Genomic DNA, 19,187 nt, shown 5'->3' with positions numbered 1-19,187 from the left:
TCCGAATGGATGCTCTACCACTAGACCATGGAGGCCGTCAGGACATCTTCAAAGGGATTGGATCTAAATATGTTTAGTCTTTGTCTGTCCATTTGTCTGTTAGCACTGACCAATTCTCCTTCAAAACAGAAGGAAAAAGTCAAGTAACATGTTTGTTAACTGCAGAATGAAAGGCATGCAGTCTTAATGCCCGGATTATTTCATTGCAGGAGCTGCTCAGGGTATCGGCAACGGATGAACTCATGAACTTGGTGAAGATTGTCTTCTCTGGTGCAGATGTAAGTTTCCCATTTACTGTTTCTTCTTGTGACCGGTCTGTGTCATGTTGATCTGGAAACTGTTGTGATCCATGTGGTTTATGATACAATGCTTGATGATTCTCGTTCATCAATGCACTCATTACATGTAAATCAGTGCTTAGCATTTCTTGTAATTAACTGCTCATCCATGCATTTGAATATTAAACTCTGCTTGTATGACTTCTTTAGGTGGCATTACAAGTTGGTATGATGAACAAGGGAGATAATTCTATGGATATACAGCTTCTTTGTTACAATGAATGCAGTGTTTTGGCATAGACACAATCAAACATAATATGCTCATAAACATCAATGTTATCTGTTGTGTAAACATCAACCTTGTATAAACATCAATTTATAATGACAACCAAACACCAAGTAGTTTCAAACATTTATTATGGTAAAGTTTGGCGTATGGGGAATTTTCAGGTATGACTAAGGGTGCCCATGATTGAGCATCAATCATGCCAAACATTGGAAAGGATTTAGCCACTTGCAAATAATAACATGACAAAGCAAAACTGGACGGCTAAATTGTTGGCACAAGAATAAGTGTGTACATGATTGAGCATCGATCATGCCCAAACATTGGGATCAAACGCTGGCTATATTTCTGAGCATCAGAGCACAGCGAGTGACTACACAGAACGGTACAAAATGATGCAATAAATGAGGATACAAGTAGCATACAAGTTGGATACGGATTATTGAACTTTAAGGGGAACTATCCAAAGCAAGCTGAGTAGGATAGTAAGGCCACAATTCAAGCCAGATGTGGTAAATACAATGATACAGCTGGCTGAGAATGAAACGGCTTGGCTGAAAGTTAACGCCAAGGCTTACACTGTATAGGAAGACTGTAGACATGGTCAGAGAAAACTAGAATCAATCCAAAAATTTTGACTGGAGATAACTGCATGACTGCTGAAGCAAAATGTTGACAGCATAGAAACTACTTCAAAAAGTATATAAAAACAATGTACTAACCATGGATAATCAGGCTCCTCAGTACGAGCAATATTGCACTGAGCTGTAGCAATGAAACTGCTTATCATTGTTTACCAATGGACACAAGCCGTTGTCTTAGCAATAAACAGTAAAGTTTAACAGTGCATCTTAGAGAAGGGAAATAGACAGCTGGTACAAGCCAGACCAGCATGACCTGCATAAATATGTACATAGCAGCCAAAGCCTGTTTCTAATCATTGCTTAACCCTGCTTCTAATCACTGCTTGACCCTGCTTCTAATCACTGCTAAGCCTGCTTCTAATCACTGCTTGACCCTACTAATCACTGCTTGATGCTGTTTCTAATCACTGCTTATCCTGCTTCTAATCACTGCTAAACCTGCTTCTAATCACTGCTTAATCCTGTCCTAATCACTGCTTATCCTGCTTTTAATCACTGCTTATTGCTGCTCTACCTATCTTGCTGAAACTTTCATCTCATCTCATAACTGCACTCAGCACATATAATATATATGGTTTATGTCCACATTTTCAGATTCACTATCGCAAAGTTGGAGGGGAAGCACAAACAGGTTAGTTGGTCATATTCATACTTACTCTTGTTTCTGAATATTGAACGATAAGAATGCATGACTGCATATGTCTTCCTCCTGGGTCCGCTTTGACTCCAGTTTTAATAGGGAAGTTAGATTCCTTTCATACAAAAGTATTATCCTTGACTGCTCCAACACTGTTGAACCACAAATACAGGTGTTTTAGCCTGATGATAGGAATGTTTGTTTTTAACATTTCAGCATACCAAATTGCAAAATCATCAGGGCAGAGGCTGTTAATGGTAAGTGGCAATTGCAACATTTGGAGACAAAATAAATCTGTCTGAATAATCATTTGGTACATCAACACGCTTGAGGCCAGTGAAAACATTCAGTACACTAACAGTGTGTTCTACGTCCATACAGTTTTGCCCTCACTCTGAGGGTTCATACTCAAATAAACTCACACAAACTGAAATTAAATTCTTAAATAATTTCTTTATATGCCTTCATACTCCATGTGAGATATTAGTATCTGTTATGTATATTCCCCTCACATACATTATGTAACATCAAGCCCTATCTCATTAAAAATCGGATTTTTGTGCTCGCTACAGACATCGCATATAGCATCACAAATGTAATGACGAACAGGAAGTCAACATCATCCAATCAGAGGGCAGCTTTCTTGAGCTTTACAGCACTAGTTTCAAACGGCCACTTCCATTCCAGACTACACTTTGAAAAATATTTTGACAAATTTCTCAATTCAAAATGTGAATATTGAACAAAAGAAAATTCTAGAATGTCTAATAGATTACCAGGATTGTATGGCTGTACATCCCACAGGCTACGAAAATCTCTTCTGTTTAAAATATATATCACATTGAAGCAAGACATAGCCGATGACTTCGACGGAATCAGTCATACAGCCTGTAACTGGCTTTGGAATGCCTCGTGTTAACCTTTTCAAGTGCCATGATTAGAAAACACATTCAGACTTTCACAATCTCGTAAGCAACTCTCTGATTGGTCAGATAAAAGGTCGTTCTGATGTGACCTGTAATGGGATGTCCTCAGATCTATGTGTAGCGGTAGCAACACTAAGAGCTGATATTAATAAGATTGGCTTGTATCTGTCACATGTTGATGACTCCCCTGAAATTTCCCTTTCAGGAGTTCCTGTTTCAAAATGGAGGTGATGGTATGTTGTTGAGAGCATGGTTTTATTGTAAATCTATATCAGGGGCAGGGGTGGCCCTGTAGTTTTGCTGTGCAGAATCGTGTCCCTTAGTTGATCAGGATCCGTTGTTTGAGGGTTTGAATCCCAGAAACAGCCTGATTATCACCCTGAATTGGTAGGACAGCACAATCAATCGTGGTAAATGGGGGAAACATTCATCACCTGCCCTCTTCAATCTTTCCTCCCACATTATGCTGACGCGACAAAATTGAAAAACTCTTCAAAGCAGCTTCTTTGAATTTATCAGCAAATATGTCATAGGTCTCAGGCAATTATTTACTGATACATGTACTTACAACATCATACCTTTTAAAAAAGTAACTAAACATTCTCAAAGCCAAAGGTATACTGTGAAAATGGCAATGTTATAATGTTTATGGCCCTGAATAATAAACTTTGATATAAGATTCATTCGGTGCTCTTGCTTAATCGTTGAATTCTGAATATTGAAATATGTTTATTCTTTTCCCCAGCCTCATCAACAGACATGGGTGAAAACAATGAGGTGAGCAGTTTGTAGGACAGATCTCTCCTTACATTTGATTTTGTGTTTCCACTGATTGATATAATCAAGATGTACCACATTAATATCTGTGTTCCAACATGATGTGCCACATTAATATTTTTCCAAACATGATGTACCACATTAATATCTTTTGTTCCAGCATGATGTACCACATTCATATTTTTCCAAACATGATGTACCATATTCATATCATTCCAAACATGATGTACCACATTAATATTGTGTGTTCCAGCATGTTGTACCACATTAATATCTGTGATTCGAACATGATGTACTACATTATTTTTTTCTAGACATGTACCACATTATTATCTGTGTTCCTACCACATTATTTTTTTTCTAGACATGTTGTACCACAGTAATACTTTTCAAAACATGATGTAATACATTTATATTTTTCCAGACATGATGCACCACATTAATTTGTTTTTCAATATTTGTGAGCTTGTCAGTACTATCAACATCTGTTACCAGGGGCGACTGAGGGAGGATGTCAGACACCAGGGATACCTGTTTAAGACGGGGCCCAGTCACAAGAGTTAGTGGACATTCCAACATTAATGTGTAATCATAAAAACAGAATGTTTTGTTGAGTAAAATAAGTATAAAATCATAATTTTGAAGCCAGCATGTCTAAGTCTGTGTCAAGAAACCATCTTGTAATGAAAGCAATTATTTCTGGTGTTAAACAAAAGAATTAAAATAAATAAAATAAGTTCACGAAATGATAACAGTCTGCCAAAACTCAAGCTACTTGTTGATGATTCTTCTTTACATAGCTCCTTTTTATATGCGTGTATGTGACTGTATTTGTAGGTTTCGACAAGCGCTGGTGTGTGTTGGAGCATGGTTCTCTCACCTACTACCTGACGGACAAGGTGAGGTCAGAAGTCATGAGCTGCAATTCCCATAGATTGGGTTTCACTGTGCAGCAAGATTGTTGATTGCTGCAGTTCCAGTTTTTCGAATTCAGTGAAATCCTTTGCATTTCAAAGCATGTGAAAAACTAGTAGTTCTCTGTCTCATTCAAATCAGATCTGTTACTTTAATTTGATACCCTCCATCAGTGATCTGCCAAGCATTCCATGGTAGGTCACTTCATGTGAATCCTGATCAAACATGGTTGGTTTTGCTTGTCAGAAAATTGCTTTCTAAAATGATATGCTTAATTTTGTCAATATGATCCATTTTCAATTGCGGTATCAGCCTGGTACATATCTTTACAATATCTACATTTTCTATTCTATATCCCTTTTAGAAGTTTTTGGATCCAAATTGAGGCAAGTCAATTATGAATCAGGTTCCTCAATGGCTGATCATACTGGTGACTACAGTGTGAAACCCATCTCACTCACTCATTCACCGTGACCTGACAACGTGACTTGTGTGTCACCGTATCCCAAAGACATGACTTATGTGTCACTGTGCCCCTGACAACCTGACTTGTGTGTCACCGTGCCCCTGACAACATAACTTGTGTGTCACCGTGCCCCTGACAACATGACTTGTGTGTCACCGTGCCCCTGACAACATAACTTGTGTGTCACCGTGCCCCTGACAACATGACTTGTGTGTCACCGTGCCCCTGACAACATAACTTGTGTGTCACCGTGCCCCTGACAACATGACTTGTGTTTTGCCATACCCCACACATAACTTGTGCTTTACCATGCCCCAACAACGTGACTTGAGTTTTACCGTGCCCCGACAACATGACATGTGTTTTACCATACCCCAGACATAACTTGTGTTTTACCGTGCCCCATGAACGTGACTTGTGTTTTCCAATGCCCCAGACATAACTTGTGTTTTACCGTGCCCCATGAACGTGACTTGTGTTTTACCGTGCCCCATGAACGTGACTTGTGTTTTACCCTGCCCTGACAAAGTGACTTGTGTTTTCCAATGCCCCAGACATAACTTGTGTTTTACCATGCCCCTTCTACGTGACTTGTGTTTATTATGCCCAAATGACATGACTTGTCTTTTTACAACGTGACTTGTGTTTTACTGTGCCCCGTCAATGTGACTTGTGTTTTACCATACCGCAGACATAACTTATGTTTTACCGTGCCATGACAACATGACTTGTGTTTTACCCCAATCTCATTAAAATCAGATCTTAGTTCTCGCTATCGCTAAACAAAGATCTGAGGACATCCCATTGCGGGTCACGTCAGAACGACCTTTCATCCGACCAATCAGAGCGTCGCTTACCAGATCATGAAAGTGACAGTCGGAATGTGTTTTCTAATCATGCAACCACGATATATTTAACACGGTGTATTCCGAACAACAGTTACGGGTTTTATGATTATATCCATACAATCTAGGCCATCTATAAACCATTCCAGAATGTTCTTCTTATCAGTTTTAATCGAGAATATGTCAAAATATGTTTTGAAGCGTAGTTGCCAGTTTGAAACTAGTGTCGTAAAGCTCGAGAAAGCTACCTTCTGATTGGCCAATGTCGATTACTTGTCAGTCATTTCATTGGTCAGTCAGAATTCGCGAAAGGTCGTTCTGACGTGACCCGTAATGGGATGTCCTCAGATCTTTTAGCGGTAGCGAAAACTAAGATCTGATTATAATGAGATTGACCATGCCCCGACAATGTGACTTGTGTTTTACCGTGCCCCGACAATGTGACTTGTGTTTTACCATGCCCTGACAATGTGACTTGTGTTTTACCATGCCCTGACAATGTGACTTGTGTTTTACCATGCCCCGACAAATTGACTTGTTTTTTACATAACGTGTGTGTCATTGTATCTCTGACGTGACTTGTGTGTCACCGTGCCACCACAATGTGACTTGTGTGTCACCGTGCCACCACAATGTGACTTGTGTGTCACCGTGCCCCCACGACATGCCTTGTGTGTGCCGTGCCCCCACAACATGACTTGTGTGTCACCGTGCCCCCACAACATGACTTGTGTGTCACCGTGCCCCCACGACATGACTTGTGCATCACCGTGCCCCCACGACATGACTTGTGCGTCACCGTGCCCCCACGACATGACTTGTGTGTCACCTTGCCCCCACGACGTGACTTGTGTGTCACCGTGCCCCCACGACGTGGCTTGTGTGTCACCGTGCCCCCACGACGTGGCTTGTGTGTCACCGTGCCCCCACGACATGACTTGTGCGTCACCGTGCCCCCACGACATGACTTGTGTGTCACCTTGCCCCCACGACGTGACTTGTGTGTCACCGTGCCCCCACGACGTGGCTTGTGTGTCACCGTGCCCCCACGACGTGGCTTGTGTGTCACCGTGCCCCCACAACGTGACTTGTGTGTCACCGTGCCCCCACAACTTGACTTGTGTGTCACCGTGCCCCCACAACATGACTTGTGTGTCACTGTGCCCCCATGACATGACTTGTGTTTCACTGTGCCCCCACAACGTGACTTGTGTGTCACCGTGTCCCTGGATGCCATGATACAGCAGGAATACAACAGCTGACTTCTAATAACCACTCACTCACCCCACTGATGTCAGGACTGACATTATGTTTATCCCTCCCTGTTGTGTCCTTTAATTTTTAATGGCAATCTATTAATCAAGCTAAGTTTGAAGTTTTCTTGCTGCTTTCTTAGCTACTTATTCGATTAATCTACAGCATGGTGACTTTGCTTCGCTGTTAGTTTTGGGAATATGACATTAATGAGGATACATGTTTTATACATAGCGCCAAAATTAGCTTCTAGTTCTAGTCAACTCTAACACAGGAGGCTTTCACAATGTTTGTAAGGTCAATGATAGTGAGGCATTTCTAGTCATTTGTTTACAGATCTGCTGACCTCTCATGGCCACTGACCCAATGTTGTCTGAAAAATATAATCTTTATTCCACAAATCTTAAATTAGAATTCAACTCAAGAAAATCCATGATCACGTTTTCATCCATTTTAAGAATATTTATGTGAACACGTCCGTGTTGACACTGCCTGGTATATGACAGTTATTTCCCCAGGGTTAACAATTGTTCAAGAGGGTATAGGTCATAATTCAAAGTGCTGTCTCTGTAGTTTGTAAAAATGATATATTCGTGTTGGTTTTTTTAAATTACAGTAATAATATGGAGTAGCAGACTTTCAGTTATTCAGTGTTGCTCAACTTGACTTTACTGTGCAGTCCAAGGTGCTATGTACTTCTCAGAACCAGGAACTCCCTTTAACTAAGTCACTGAGTGAGAACATGCAGAGGTTCATCCATGTTAATATGAGAGCTGACCAATCGCCTCGATGGTCTAGTGGATAGAGCCTCTGCCCGGAGAGCAAAGGTCTGTGGTTTGATCACCTGGACACATCATACTAAAGATGTTAAAGATGGTACTTGTTGTTACCCTACCTTTTAGTGAAACAATACAGTAGATGCAGCTTAAAACAAATTTGATTATAGCAGTGAAAGAAAGACCATGTGCAGCATGCAGACAACTGAAGTCAGTGACATGTAAGATTGAACACCCTTTCATCACCTGCAGTAATAAACATATGTGAGGTTGCAGGTTCAATTCAAGTCATGGAATTTCCTTGTGATATTGTGACTTTTAACCAATCAAAAATGAACATTAGATGCATACTAAAAGAATGTTTATACAATTCAAATGTAAAACCTCCAAGCAGGTCTTACAATTCAAATGTAAATTCTCTCAGTAGGTCTCACTTGAAAGTAGTACCTCTCACAAGGTTACATTGAGATAGTAAGACATCTACAATACAACAGACAAGCGTGGCAGTAGGTGTATCAGGGACTTCAATCCAGTATGCTAGGACTGCAAAATATCCCACTTTTCACATTTTAATGAAACTGTTTGAAATCCTGACTGGAATACATTGTGTATTGTCCCTATTGCAGTGTGTACCCACAGCACAGAGCCATGTACGTACTGAGTACACATAGACATACCTTATTAGGCCAGGGTACAGCCTAGTGTAGACCTACTAATGATTGACCGGGTGCATGACTTGTTGCATGATTGCCTCCCTTGAACTGCACAAACAATTAACGCTTAGCATGTGTTTTGACTAAACATTGTATGTGTCTGGTTGGTTCATCATTTGTATGCTGTAAAATTCTTGTTTTCTTCTGTGATGATGCTGTGATGAACACTGTGTTTATATTCTAATGCCTAAAGTTTCAATAAATTTAAAGACATAAATAAGACTTTGAGTCCATTCCACTGCATGGCTATTGTTTTTGTGTTTTCACAATTCTTGCTTGACACGGAACTCGGTTCAGTGATAATAAATGCTGTTTCATACCTTATTGAGTCCCAGCATGTGATCCCATCCTCATCCACAGTGAGTCCCTGCATGTGATCCCATCCTCATCCACAGTACTCTGAAAAGTCATGCACATTCAGCACAGATAAACATATCGATGTGGGTGCAGAGTTTCAATTTTGAAATTACCAGAAAAATGTTAACCAATTGACTTCTCAGAGGCACAATCCTTATGGCATGAAGCCCTCCTCTACTTTGTCCTTTCTTTATCAACATGTCCCACATAAGTATTCATATTTTATTTTACTTTTCTAACATTTTATGTGCATTTTCAAATATTTATGATTTTCACTAATTTACAATTAATTCTTCTTTGCTAACCTTTGTAAAAAAATGTTTTATTGATTTTCATCCTTAATACTTTACCTGAACTGAAAGTTCATGGGAGCATTTCTTTCATGCAGATTATTACATGACCTTGTGTGTCAGACTGATTTTATAAAACGAGAGTCAGTATTTTTGTATTTCCCGAGCGCGAGCGATGGTAATTCATGATTTCTTACATGAGTTTCATAAAATCAGTATGACACACATGTGAGTGTAATAATTTCTTTATTACCCATTATTTCTTGATGTTGCGATCCCCTTTAGAAAAATGCATTGATCACGTCCACTGTCTTAGAAAACCACGATTGTTGAATGACGTCAACAGTCTCCAGCTAAGACGTCCTTTCAAGTGTGATATGATTTCAAACTTACGTCACAATAAGATTTGCATGACGTAAAAAATGCCATAACCAATACACTGGTGTGCGTGAAGTAAGTGCGAATCATTAAGAGCATGTCATTATCTGTTGTCTTGTCCTCAGCCTTTTCATTTTGAACATCTTGCTGAAGTCATCAGGCCTATTGATGGAATTTGAGCTGCACCTCTGCATGGAGGATCCCAACAACAGTGTCCTTTAGAACTGTTCATAGAATTCCAATCTGCAGTTTCAAATATGGCCACAATGTCAGCCATATTGAAAATGACCCTGATCCCAGTTGACCCATTTTGTAATTTGTTTTGCACCAACCTTTGACCTTCACATACCTGTTTATACCCTTGTACTACCTCCATGATCTCATCTTGAGAAAAGATTAAGGTGAGCTACAGAACCTGGTGTTTATTCAGTTGCCCTGTTAAGAAAAGCTGAAGGAAATAGTAGTCTTTGTTTCATGGTTCTGAAGGGATTGATGGTGTTTTGTTGCAGAGTACAACAGCCAAGGACAGCATTGACCGTCAGAGCATACACTGTATACAGGAAACAAGTGTTGAGAAGTAAGTATGCATGAAGCTACTCAGGTCAATTCTTGCAGTACAATGTCACTCAAACAAAGCCTTTTACTCCATCTAAATATAATTATTGTAACGGTTTCATCACGATATGGCTGAAATATTGCCAATGTGACGTTAAATTTCACTCACTCACTCACTCACTCGAATGAATAACAGCTTGGCTCTATGGTGCTGTAAGACTGTAAGCATGTTTAAAAGAAAATTCCAAGAACAAGTAGATCTTCAGTATTCCATGCTTGTCCTTGCAGCCGACCTAGGAATATCATGTGGTCAGACTCTGTCAGTTGGCTGTTTATGTGTCGTTTGGACCCGGAAGTGGGTTGTTGCTTGTACGTTCAGTCACTGGTTGGACAGGTCAAGCTGCAGGTGTTCACAGGCCACATGTTATTGCTTGAATATTGCTGACTGGCTTCAAAACAACATTCACTCAGAGTGGAGGTAAAGGGTCTAAAGTGTGCGATGGAGACTTCTAATGGAGCAATATTGTATGCAGATAAACAATTACCACTTCCGTTTCAGGCAACAATATGCATTTGATATCAGCACAAACAAGGCCAGTAACCGGATGTATCTGTTCGCTGCTGAGAACGCGGGGGAGAGGAACATGTGGATGCAGTCCCTATCTAAGGTACTCAGAACACACATGCTCATAGGTATCTTATCAAAGGGGTACTATTGATACAAACCTCCAACTGTATCTTAAATGTCCATTACACCTGGTCCAAATCTTAGGTCATCTCATTTTGTCCATATCATCACAAACCACATACAATAGTGAGGGCAACAGTGATTGTCTTGCATAGCAACAAAAACTTGTTGATTAATGAAATAAATCGTGTATTTTTGTTGAGTGGTTATTGATGTGGGTGACTATGACCAAGAAGTAGTGTTTACAGCAATCACCCTATTCTCTCAAACCAGCATACACTGGACATATTCAAGGTATATTTTGATCGAAATGATTTACCTTTTGTACCCAGGGGATGTTTCAGTATTCCCTGGTCAAGATCTGATCAGCATCACCTCCCCCAGTTGTTGGACACATGTGTGATTGCCTTTCTAATACCTGACCATGGGAACTTTTCCAACAAGTGCTATAGTTCCTTTAGACTAAGGGGTAGTTTTATAACATGTTTCTTGCTCTTTCAGTTAATCTGCCCAGTCAGCATAATGGAACACGTTGGAATGATGGAGTTCTCCCTTGGAGGAAACTACTACGTCAAAGACAATATTTCCGAGGTATAAGCCATGTATCTTTTCAGTCAGTTTAGAAAATAGGATTACAGTTTGTCATAATGAAAAGTGATTGATAAATCATCATTTGAATATTTACGATTTGTTGATAACATCCAGTTGTCTGGCATGTTCTCTTCATGTGATGACAATGGTAATGACGTGCAATGTTGCCCATATTGTCAACAATTGTTTTTCTGGCACAAACTTCACAGTTTACAGGCCAATGTGACAAAGTTGGAATATTGCTGAATAAGGTTGCTAAATTGCGAATAAACCACAAACAGCCAAACATTAACTTTACTCTGTCCTAGTGCAGCCGTTCTTCTGTTGCTGCCATGCTTCAGGTTTCCATGTGTCCAGTAATACAGTGTTTGTGTTGTCAGGACTGGCGGAAGTCATGGCTGATGCTGAGCTGGAGGCTTCTGTATTACATGGACCAGGTGAGCCAGTACTAAACTGCTGTGTATGATGATGCGTAAGGATACCTTTCTTGATAAATATCGTTTCATAGAAAGCATCCTGCAGCAAATTTCTGCTGACTTTGTTTTTTGTTTTTTTGATAAATATTATGTTTCCAGTATGTTGGGGTTATTAATATACTTGATGACTAGAAATTTTTACATTTGAAATATTTGATTTACACCTTCAGTGTCAAATACAAGTTTCTGAGCATCAAAAACAAGGAAACCTATGGTTTACTCCTTGATGTAATAGTTGCAGTGATCCTGGGATACGGTTTACAGTCACACCCAATTTACATTTGTAATGTTCCCATGTTCAGTTATGTAAAGTTGGACTGACTGGATAACACCTATGGGTGTGGTTTTCACCAACTATAGAACTGTAGCATGTGAAGCATGATAACAGCCCACTGTTTGTCTTTCAGAATCAGAAACTGGAGACAGTGGATTTGAGAAAAGCAAGCAGTATTAGTAAGTAGAATCAGTGTCCTGGAGTTGTATATGAGGGGCAGAGCAACTGACATTTAGTTTAAACATATTTTAATTTCAACTGAAAATTGGGATCAGTAAACAAGACAGTGCTTATTTTAATACCTCTCCCTATATAGAAATCAAGTAACAAAGATCGTCAAGGTGTATACATAATATTTACACTAAAAATAGCTTGGTGGTCAGTTATAAAGCATGATCAGCAGCGTCTGGGTTTGATAGAATGATGGGACTATACGTGATATTAAGTACTACGTAATGTACACAAGATACATATTTATTATATGTGAAGGTTTGCTGTGTTAAGTTTAATTCTACCAGAATGTGGGATCAAAGTATGGACATATAGAAGAATTTGACATTTCCTGACATTTCCACATTGTGGACTGTTGTAGGAGATTAACAGCTCTAGACTTAGTGGAGCCAGATAAGTTCATACCTTTTGTCATACATGAATGTGATGTGTTTGATTTTCATTAGAATTCCACTTTTATTTTAATAGAAACTGTTTGCATAATTTAAGTTGATAGTTATCTTACTGGAATAATGTTAGTAAGGTTTGCAAGCTGTTAATGTGATCTTTAGTTGGATGTTTCTGTTGCTAATGTGGAATACTTTTATTGCAGAGTACCAGGAGATTCAGAGAGGCTGTAGAGCGTGTACTGAAACTGGTCAACATTTTGTGATAAATGCCCCAAACAGGTTTGTAAGAAATACACATTTCACATGCACTCAGCATCATCTTCCACAGTGAGAAGTATCAGCATGATGATGAGGAGATACTGTCACTCAGCTGTCACTCAGCTGTTACTCACCTGTCATCTGTCACTCACTCACCTGTCACTCATCTGTCACCCACCTCTCAGTCACTTGTCACTCATCTGTCACTCACCTGTTACTCATCTGTCACTCACCTGTCACTCATCTGTCACCCACCTCTCAGTCACTTGTCATTCATCTGTCACTCACCTGTTACTCATCTGTCACTCACCTGTCACTCACCTGTCACTCACCTGACACTCATCTGTCACTCATCTGTCACCTGCCTCTCAGTCACTTGTCATTCATCTGTCACTCACCTGTCACTCACCTGTTACTCATCTGTCACTCATCTGTCACTCACCTATCACTCACCTGTCACTCATCTGTCACTCATCTGTCACTCACCTGTCACTCATCTGTCAATCATCTGTCAATCATCTGTCAATCATCTGTCACTCACCTGTCACTCATTTGTCACCTGCCTCTCAGTCACTTGTCACTCATCTGTCACTCACTTGTTCCAGGGCCCTGTACATCCAGGCGGATCTAGTACGGGACACGGAGAGAGTGTATGCACTGTGTATACGTAGTGCTTGTTCTTGTTGCAGGGCCATGTACATCCAGGCGGATCTAGTACGGGACACGGAGAGAGTGTATGCACTGTGTTTATGTAGTGCTTGTTCTTGTTGCAGGGCCCTGTACATCCAGGCGGATCTAGTGCGGGACACGGAGAGAGTGTATGCACTGTGTGTACATAGTGCTTGTTCTTGTTGCAGGGCCCTGTACATCCAGGCGGATCTAGTACGGGACACGGAGAGAGTGTATGCACTGTGTTTATGTAGTGCTTGTTCTTGTTGCAGGGCCCTGTACATCCAGGCGGATCTAGTGCGGAACACGGAGAGAGTGTATGCACTGTGTGTAGGTAGTGCTTGTTCTTGTTGCAGGGCCCTGTACATCCAGGCGGATCTAGTACGGGACACGGAGAGACTGTATGCACTGTGTTTATGTAGTGCTTGTTCTTGTTACAGGGCCCTGTACATCCAAGCGGATCTAGTGCGGGACACGGAGAGAGTGTATGCAGTCTGTGAGCAGGCAATCAAGGTCAGTGACTGTATACTCAGGGTCAGTTCCCAGCCCCTCATACAACCATGTCATCCTCTCTTCCAACGGAAAAGCTGTATATGGTGTAAACTTCCAATTCTAAAATGCATGGTGTTGTGAGATATTGACTGTAGAGGAGAAAAATTCCATTCTGGTTAATTGGCTACAAAGATCAATCAATGTTTATCTTTCGAACGACATGGATTGAGGGAGGAGGGAAGAAAGCTGTACCTTTAAAATTTAAAAAATAATTTTACAATGTTAAGATATTATATAACTGATGTTAAATCGAGAATACTTGACACGCCCCCACTAGCCATACTCTTGACATACACTGTGATACCCAATCAGATGGCAGGCCTAATCGGCCATGATAATTAAGGCATGCCTCCTCGTTAAGATTTGTTACAAATACAGACCTGAAAACACATACTTTTGATTAAGCGCAGCAACGCTAAGTTTACAGTCCACACTATTTTTCTTAGCTATTATTTTGTATAACATACTGGCTACATAATGGTGTAAGGAAAATCTGTTTCTACTTTTCATGATACTTGCACTTCAATAGCGACTAAATGGATCGGATGGTCAGCCCTGTCTGACCGCATGTTGTCATTCCCTAACAGGGTTGACCGTTGCTCAAAATACAGCCCTATTTTATAGGCAGTGATCGTATAGCTGGAACATTGCTGAGTGCAGTGTTGACAACAAACAAACATCATGTAGACTGTTGTGCCAACTGTAGTGTTGTTGTTGATACAGGAAAGCGGCAGGACACTCCAGGATCAGCAGTTGACGTCAGACAATGTCCCTGTCATCGTCAACAGGTGTATTGATTTCATCACTATGTCAGGTAAGGGGACCTCCTGGAGATACTACTTGTGACTGACACAAGTGCCTTGTGATGCTTCCAGGCATTGTAGGGCCAAGGTCGCGCAGTTGTCTAAGGTGCCGCAATTCACTGTGCAGAGTTGTGTCCCTTGGGCATGCCATGAACCTTTGATTGTGGGTTCGAATCCTGGTTCGCCCCTATTATGTTTCTAGGTTTGTCAGCACCATACCCATGCTCAAGGGCTGGGACAGGTAACTCGGGTACCCGGGTCGGGTGGGTCCTGAGTAGGACCCGGGAACCCAGAGGACTACTGGGACCCGTGGTTAGTCACTTGATATATTGTTTAATGACGAAAACTCACTATAGCTCAGTGGTTACTACAAGTCACTAATATTCACATTTCTTTCTGACGATGCACACATTCCTTTTGACTTTAAGTAAAGATAAAGCTTCAGTCAGCTTCAGTGAACAAATGATCTGATCGTTTGATAAATGTATCTGAATAGTTTTTGCCAGGGCTGCGTAAAACAATTCCTAATCAGACATTTTGTTCCCAACTCTTGAGACCTGTAGTGGGTACCGGGTAAGGTCGGGTAATAGGGGTCGGGTACCTGGGGAGTAAATTTGGACTGGCCCCAGCACTCCCATGCTCGTGGTTTCCCTGAAGTGGTAAATGTGTGAGACCTGGACTTGCTCCCACATCAAGCTGACACGCCACAATATTACTGAAACACTGTTCAAAGCGGCTTTAAACCAACACACTCATTCACTCTAAGGCATTATATGCCCTGTATTCACAGTAGTTTGAATACACTCTATGTCTTGCCGGCATCGCATCTCTGTTTGATTCAGAGGTAGAATACCGTATGTTCTTGGGTAAAGAACACGTTAGAAAAAGAAATAAGGTGTGTATTGTCATAACCTTAATTATACATACAAAATTCATTTTTAATTTTTTCTTCTCAAAAGTGAAACTTAAACAGATTAATTGCATGTAACAAGAGAAAGCATGTGAATAAATTCTTTGTGAAGTAAGCATGCTCGTCGTATTATTACACCAGTGTTCCAAATAAGCATGAACGTCAAGGGATCCTTGTTATAACTTGATGTGAATAGTTAGAGGTTGAGAGGTCCCTCACGTTTTAGGATATCTTCTCAATGAAAGTTATAGTAATCTAAATGTGTAGACTCGTCCAAAATAAAACAGATGAAAACACATGAATGGGCCGTGTAAGATGTGACGATGTGACAGAAGCCAGTTTTACTCTGCGTAATGCTTGTGTTGTCGGCTTCGCTGTGCGGATCTCTATTGTTTTGTTTTGAGAATTGAATCAGGCGTGATGTCAATCTCAGAAATTATTTCACCAAACTGTCGACGTACTGTCACTTTAAGCTTATGAAGTTTATTAAAAAATTTAGTTTAATAATGTGTAGATAGGAATTTCCACGAAATCGTGTGTGAACTGATCAACAGATCTGTTCACCAACTCAACTATTTGTGACAGCCAAAATGATGTATTTTCTGTCTGCGCCTTATGCACAAGATAGACATATTTTCACCAAAACCTGTACCCAAGAATAGGGGGGTGTATTATACTCAAGAAAATACAATCTGTTCCAGCACCTCATGCCTGTCATAAAAACAGATTACAATGAGCACTGGGTGGAAGAAAGCTGTGACCTGGAGGATTGTGTCATCATGACCTATTGTGGATCATTGCTCATTCTCTCAGTCACTGGTTTTCCTTAAAATTCCTTAAAATTGTAGAACTGATTTAAAAAGGCTTGTCCACAGTCTGTCCTGCGTTTCGTTGTTGCTAAGATCTGTGAACTGACTCTCGGCATTGTCTTGCAGGTCTGAAGTCCACGGGTATCTACAGGGAAAGTGCAACAAACTCTCGCATACAGCTACTACTGGACGAGCTGAAGAAAGGTGATTATTGTGTCATGTGAAGAGCAGAAGGTCGGTGATTCGATCTCCTAGTAAAAGATGTTAAGAGATGGTACTTGTTGTTTCCCTGTAGGATCTTGGCATCAAAGGGGCTAAAACAAGGACTGGTTGACTCGGAGTCAGTATACTGTGTCTGACTGAGGTATCCATGTTTAAATGAGCCATGGTATCAAAGTGGGCAAGCTTCACTTATCATCTTCAAACCAATGAAGTCAAAGAAATTCTGTCATGGTAAATTGGAGATAAGCTTAGTTGTGTTATTGTTGCTTTGAGACCTCTAAATTATGTATTTGTGACCTGAAGCTAACATGTTTGGTCCCAAATACAATTTAGAGGTTTCAAATCATTGACATATACCACAAATTAAAAAATACAGTTGGTTTATCTCATGATTGATCGATTGTACTGGCACCTGCTTTAGTCTTTCATTGATTGTTGCAGATGCGAGGGGCGTGAAGATGGAAGACTTCACCTGCAATGAAGTGGCAAATGCACTGAAGCGCTTCTTCCGAGGTCTGGATGACTCACTCTTCACCAGTGACAATTACAGAGATTGGATAAATATTGCAGGTACAGACTGTCTTCATGGTCACATGTAATGGCAAAGGCTCTGTGCAAAACTTCAAGGATACATAACATAAAGTTCAGAGTCAGCTAGTATAATTGGATGTTAATGATAATCATTTAATAGCTTTTCAAATATCAGTGCTGAGAAATTACAAATCAAATGGTTTTAATCTTGGTGAATGTTGCATTTGGGGATGAGATTATCATGACTGTCCATTGCATTGTGTCTCAACTCCGCTATGTACCCTGGACCCATTCACCACCGTAGCTTTGTCCCATCGCCATGTCTCTTGTCACAAAGATGGAATAGCATAATTCCTTTGCATACCTTACCTCTATTACATTGAAGACATAAATCCAAATTTTGGCTGTCATCACATTAGAAAATATAGAGATTTTCAACGGACAGTCCTTTTCACTGTCAGGTTATCCGATAAGTTGTGTGGAAGATATTATCATCAACCTAGCAACTGCACATTCACAATGCTGGGAAACATCACTTCTCTCGTTGATGAACATGAAATCAACAAAAATTCAAAGGTGTCTTCTGGACAAGTGTGCATTGTGGATTTACAGGAACATTTTGCTGACTGGTACAATGGAACTCCCGATATATTTCATCAAGTCAGAAGACTGTTATGAATAGATACATAGGTTCCCCTGGGTATTAAGACAATTTGGGAAGTTTTTTTGCTACGAGATGTTACCAGTTGTACTTGGACAATCAGCAACAAGGCGAGTCCTGTGCTGGTCATGTCCACATGGTTTTAATGTGAAAGAACTGGGTAATTTGATTGGCTATTTTAAGCATTTTGAATATGATGCTATGGTGGCATTTGGGTCCAGGTGTTTGTCATGATACAATGGAGCTATAGTTCCCTGGATAATGGAGGATGGGATGGATTGAGGCTAATCAGGATGAATTAAAGAAGAATTTTTCTTCTGCATTCTTTGAATTTGTAATGAGTTAATTGAGCATTGTGCATTATTTTACAGTAACTGTAACGTGATGATTCATTTGTTAACATTGGTGTATATTTCTTTTAACGTATGTTTAAAGAGAGTGAGTATGAGCTTGGGTTTATCTGGCTTGGGGTGAAACATCTCAATGTGCTTCTACTTTTCTTGGGCAAAAAGGTTTCTTTTTTGTTAATATCTCAATAATTATTAACGCTTATTTAGTTGAAGGGCATGTTGAGTCTGTATCCACCATATTGATGAGTGAGCAACAGTACTGGTAAGGTCACCACAAGGGGAGGCAATTTGGTTTTGACAACCTTGTTGTACATCCATATGGATTATCTTCAAATAAAGAACTACCTGAATCAGGGATTTGGAAGCTGATATTCAGCCCTAAGTCTGCTGTAATTGTCAATGTAAATACCCAAATGGGAATTAAGAAGTTCCTATTCCTAATGTGATGGCTTGTTCGAGGTGTCTTGTATACCACTGATAACACAACTAAAATAGAGGAAGAGGCTTAATTTTATATTATTGTATTGACTGAATGATTATAATAATGGATTTCAATGTTGAAATGCCTCTGAAAATAGGAAAATATTCAACATTTTTTTTAACAAAATAGCATTTCCTCCCCCCCCCCCCCCCCCCATTTATCTGCCAAGGGCACTTAGCTTGGAATCCTAGATAC

The 19,187-nt window shown here is 40.2% G+C and overlaps 1 protein-coding gene across 4 annotated transcripts in view; it reads left to right on the top strand.

Moving 5' to 3' along the window:
• The window catches only part of LOC124137455 (arf-GAP with Rho-GAP domain, ANK repeat and PH domain-containing protein 2-like), a 126,541-nt gene that overhangs the window by 82,317 nt on the left and 25,037 nt on the right, over window positions 1-19,187 (top strand). For 2 of the 4 annotated variants that reach the window (XM_046503745.2, XM_046503749.2), the window contains 19 exons: window positions 210-278; window positions 1,803-1,839; window positions 2,062-2,102; window positions 2,977-3,004; window positions 3,517-3,548; window positions 4,044-4,107; window positions 4,386-4,447; window positions 8,431-8,454; window positions 10,052-10,119; window positions 10,657-10,765; window positions 11,287-11,376; window positions 11,757-11,813; window positions 12,260-12,305; window positions 12,950-13,025; window positions 14,114-14,186; window positions 14,949-15,039; window positions 16,874-16,951; window positions 17,411-17,539; window positions 18,597-18,599. In XM_046503745.2, coding sequence (XP_046359701.2) covers window positions 210-278; window positions 1,803-1,839; window positions 2,062-2,102; window positions 2,977-3,004; window positions 3,517-3,548; window positions 4,044-4,107; window positions 4,386-4,447; window positions 8,431-8,454; window positions 10,052-10,119; window positions 10,657-10,765; window positions 11,287-11,376; window positions 11,757-11,813; window positions 12,260-12,305; window positions 12,950-13,025; window positions 14,114-14,186; window positions 14,949-15,039; window positions 16,874-16,951; window positions 17,411-17,539; window positions 18,597-18,599 — 1,177 coding nt within the window. The remainder of the gene's footprint in view (window positions 1-209; window positions 279-1,802; window positions 1,840-2,061; window positions 2,103-2,976; window positions 3,005-3,516; window positions 3,549-4,043; window positions 4,108-4,385; window positions 4,448-8,430; window positions 8,455-10,051; window positions 10,120-10,656; window positions 10,766-11,286; window positions 11,377-11,756; window positions 11,814-12,259; window positions 12,306-12,949; window positions 13,026-14,113; window positions 14,187-14,948; window positions 15,040-16,873; window positions 16,952-17,410; window positions 17,540-18,596; window positions 18,600-19,187) is intronic. The other 2 variants (XM_046503747.2, XM_046503746.2) reach the window with 2 other exon arrangements.

This window comes from Haliotis rufescens, unplaced genomic scaffold, assembly GCF_023055435.1.
Source record: "Haliotis rufescens isolate VD_foot unplaced genomic scaffold, xgHalRufe1.0.p SCAF_7, whole genome shotgun sequence".
In the NCBI taxonomy this organism is placed as follows: domain Eukaryota; kingdom Metazoa; phylum Mollusca; class Gastropoda; order Lepetellida; family Haliotidae; genus Haliotis; species Haliotis rufescens.
The sequence above is the reverse complement of the archived record's forward strand: the minus strand, read 5'-3'. Positions and strand labels throughout refer to the sequence as shown.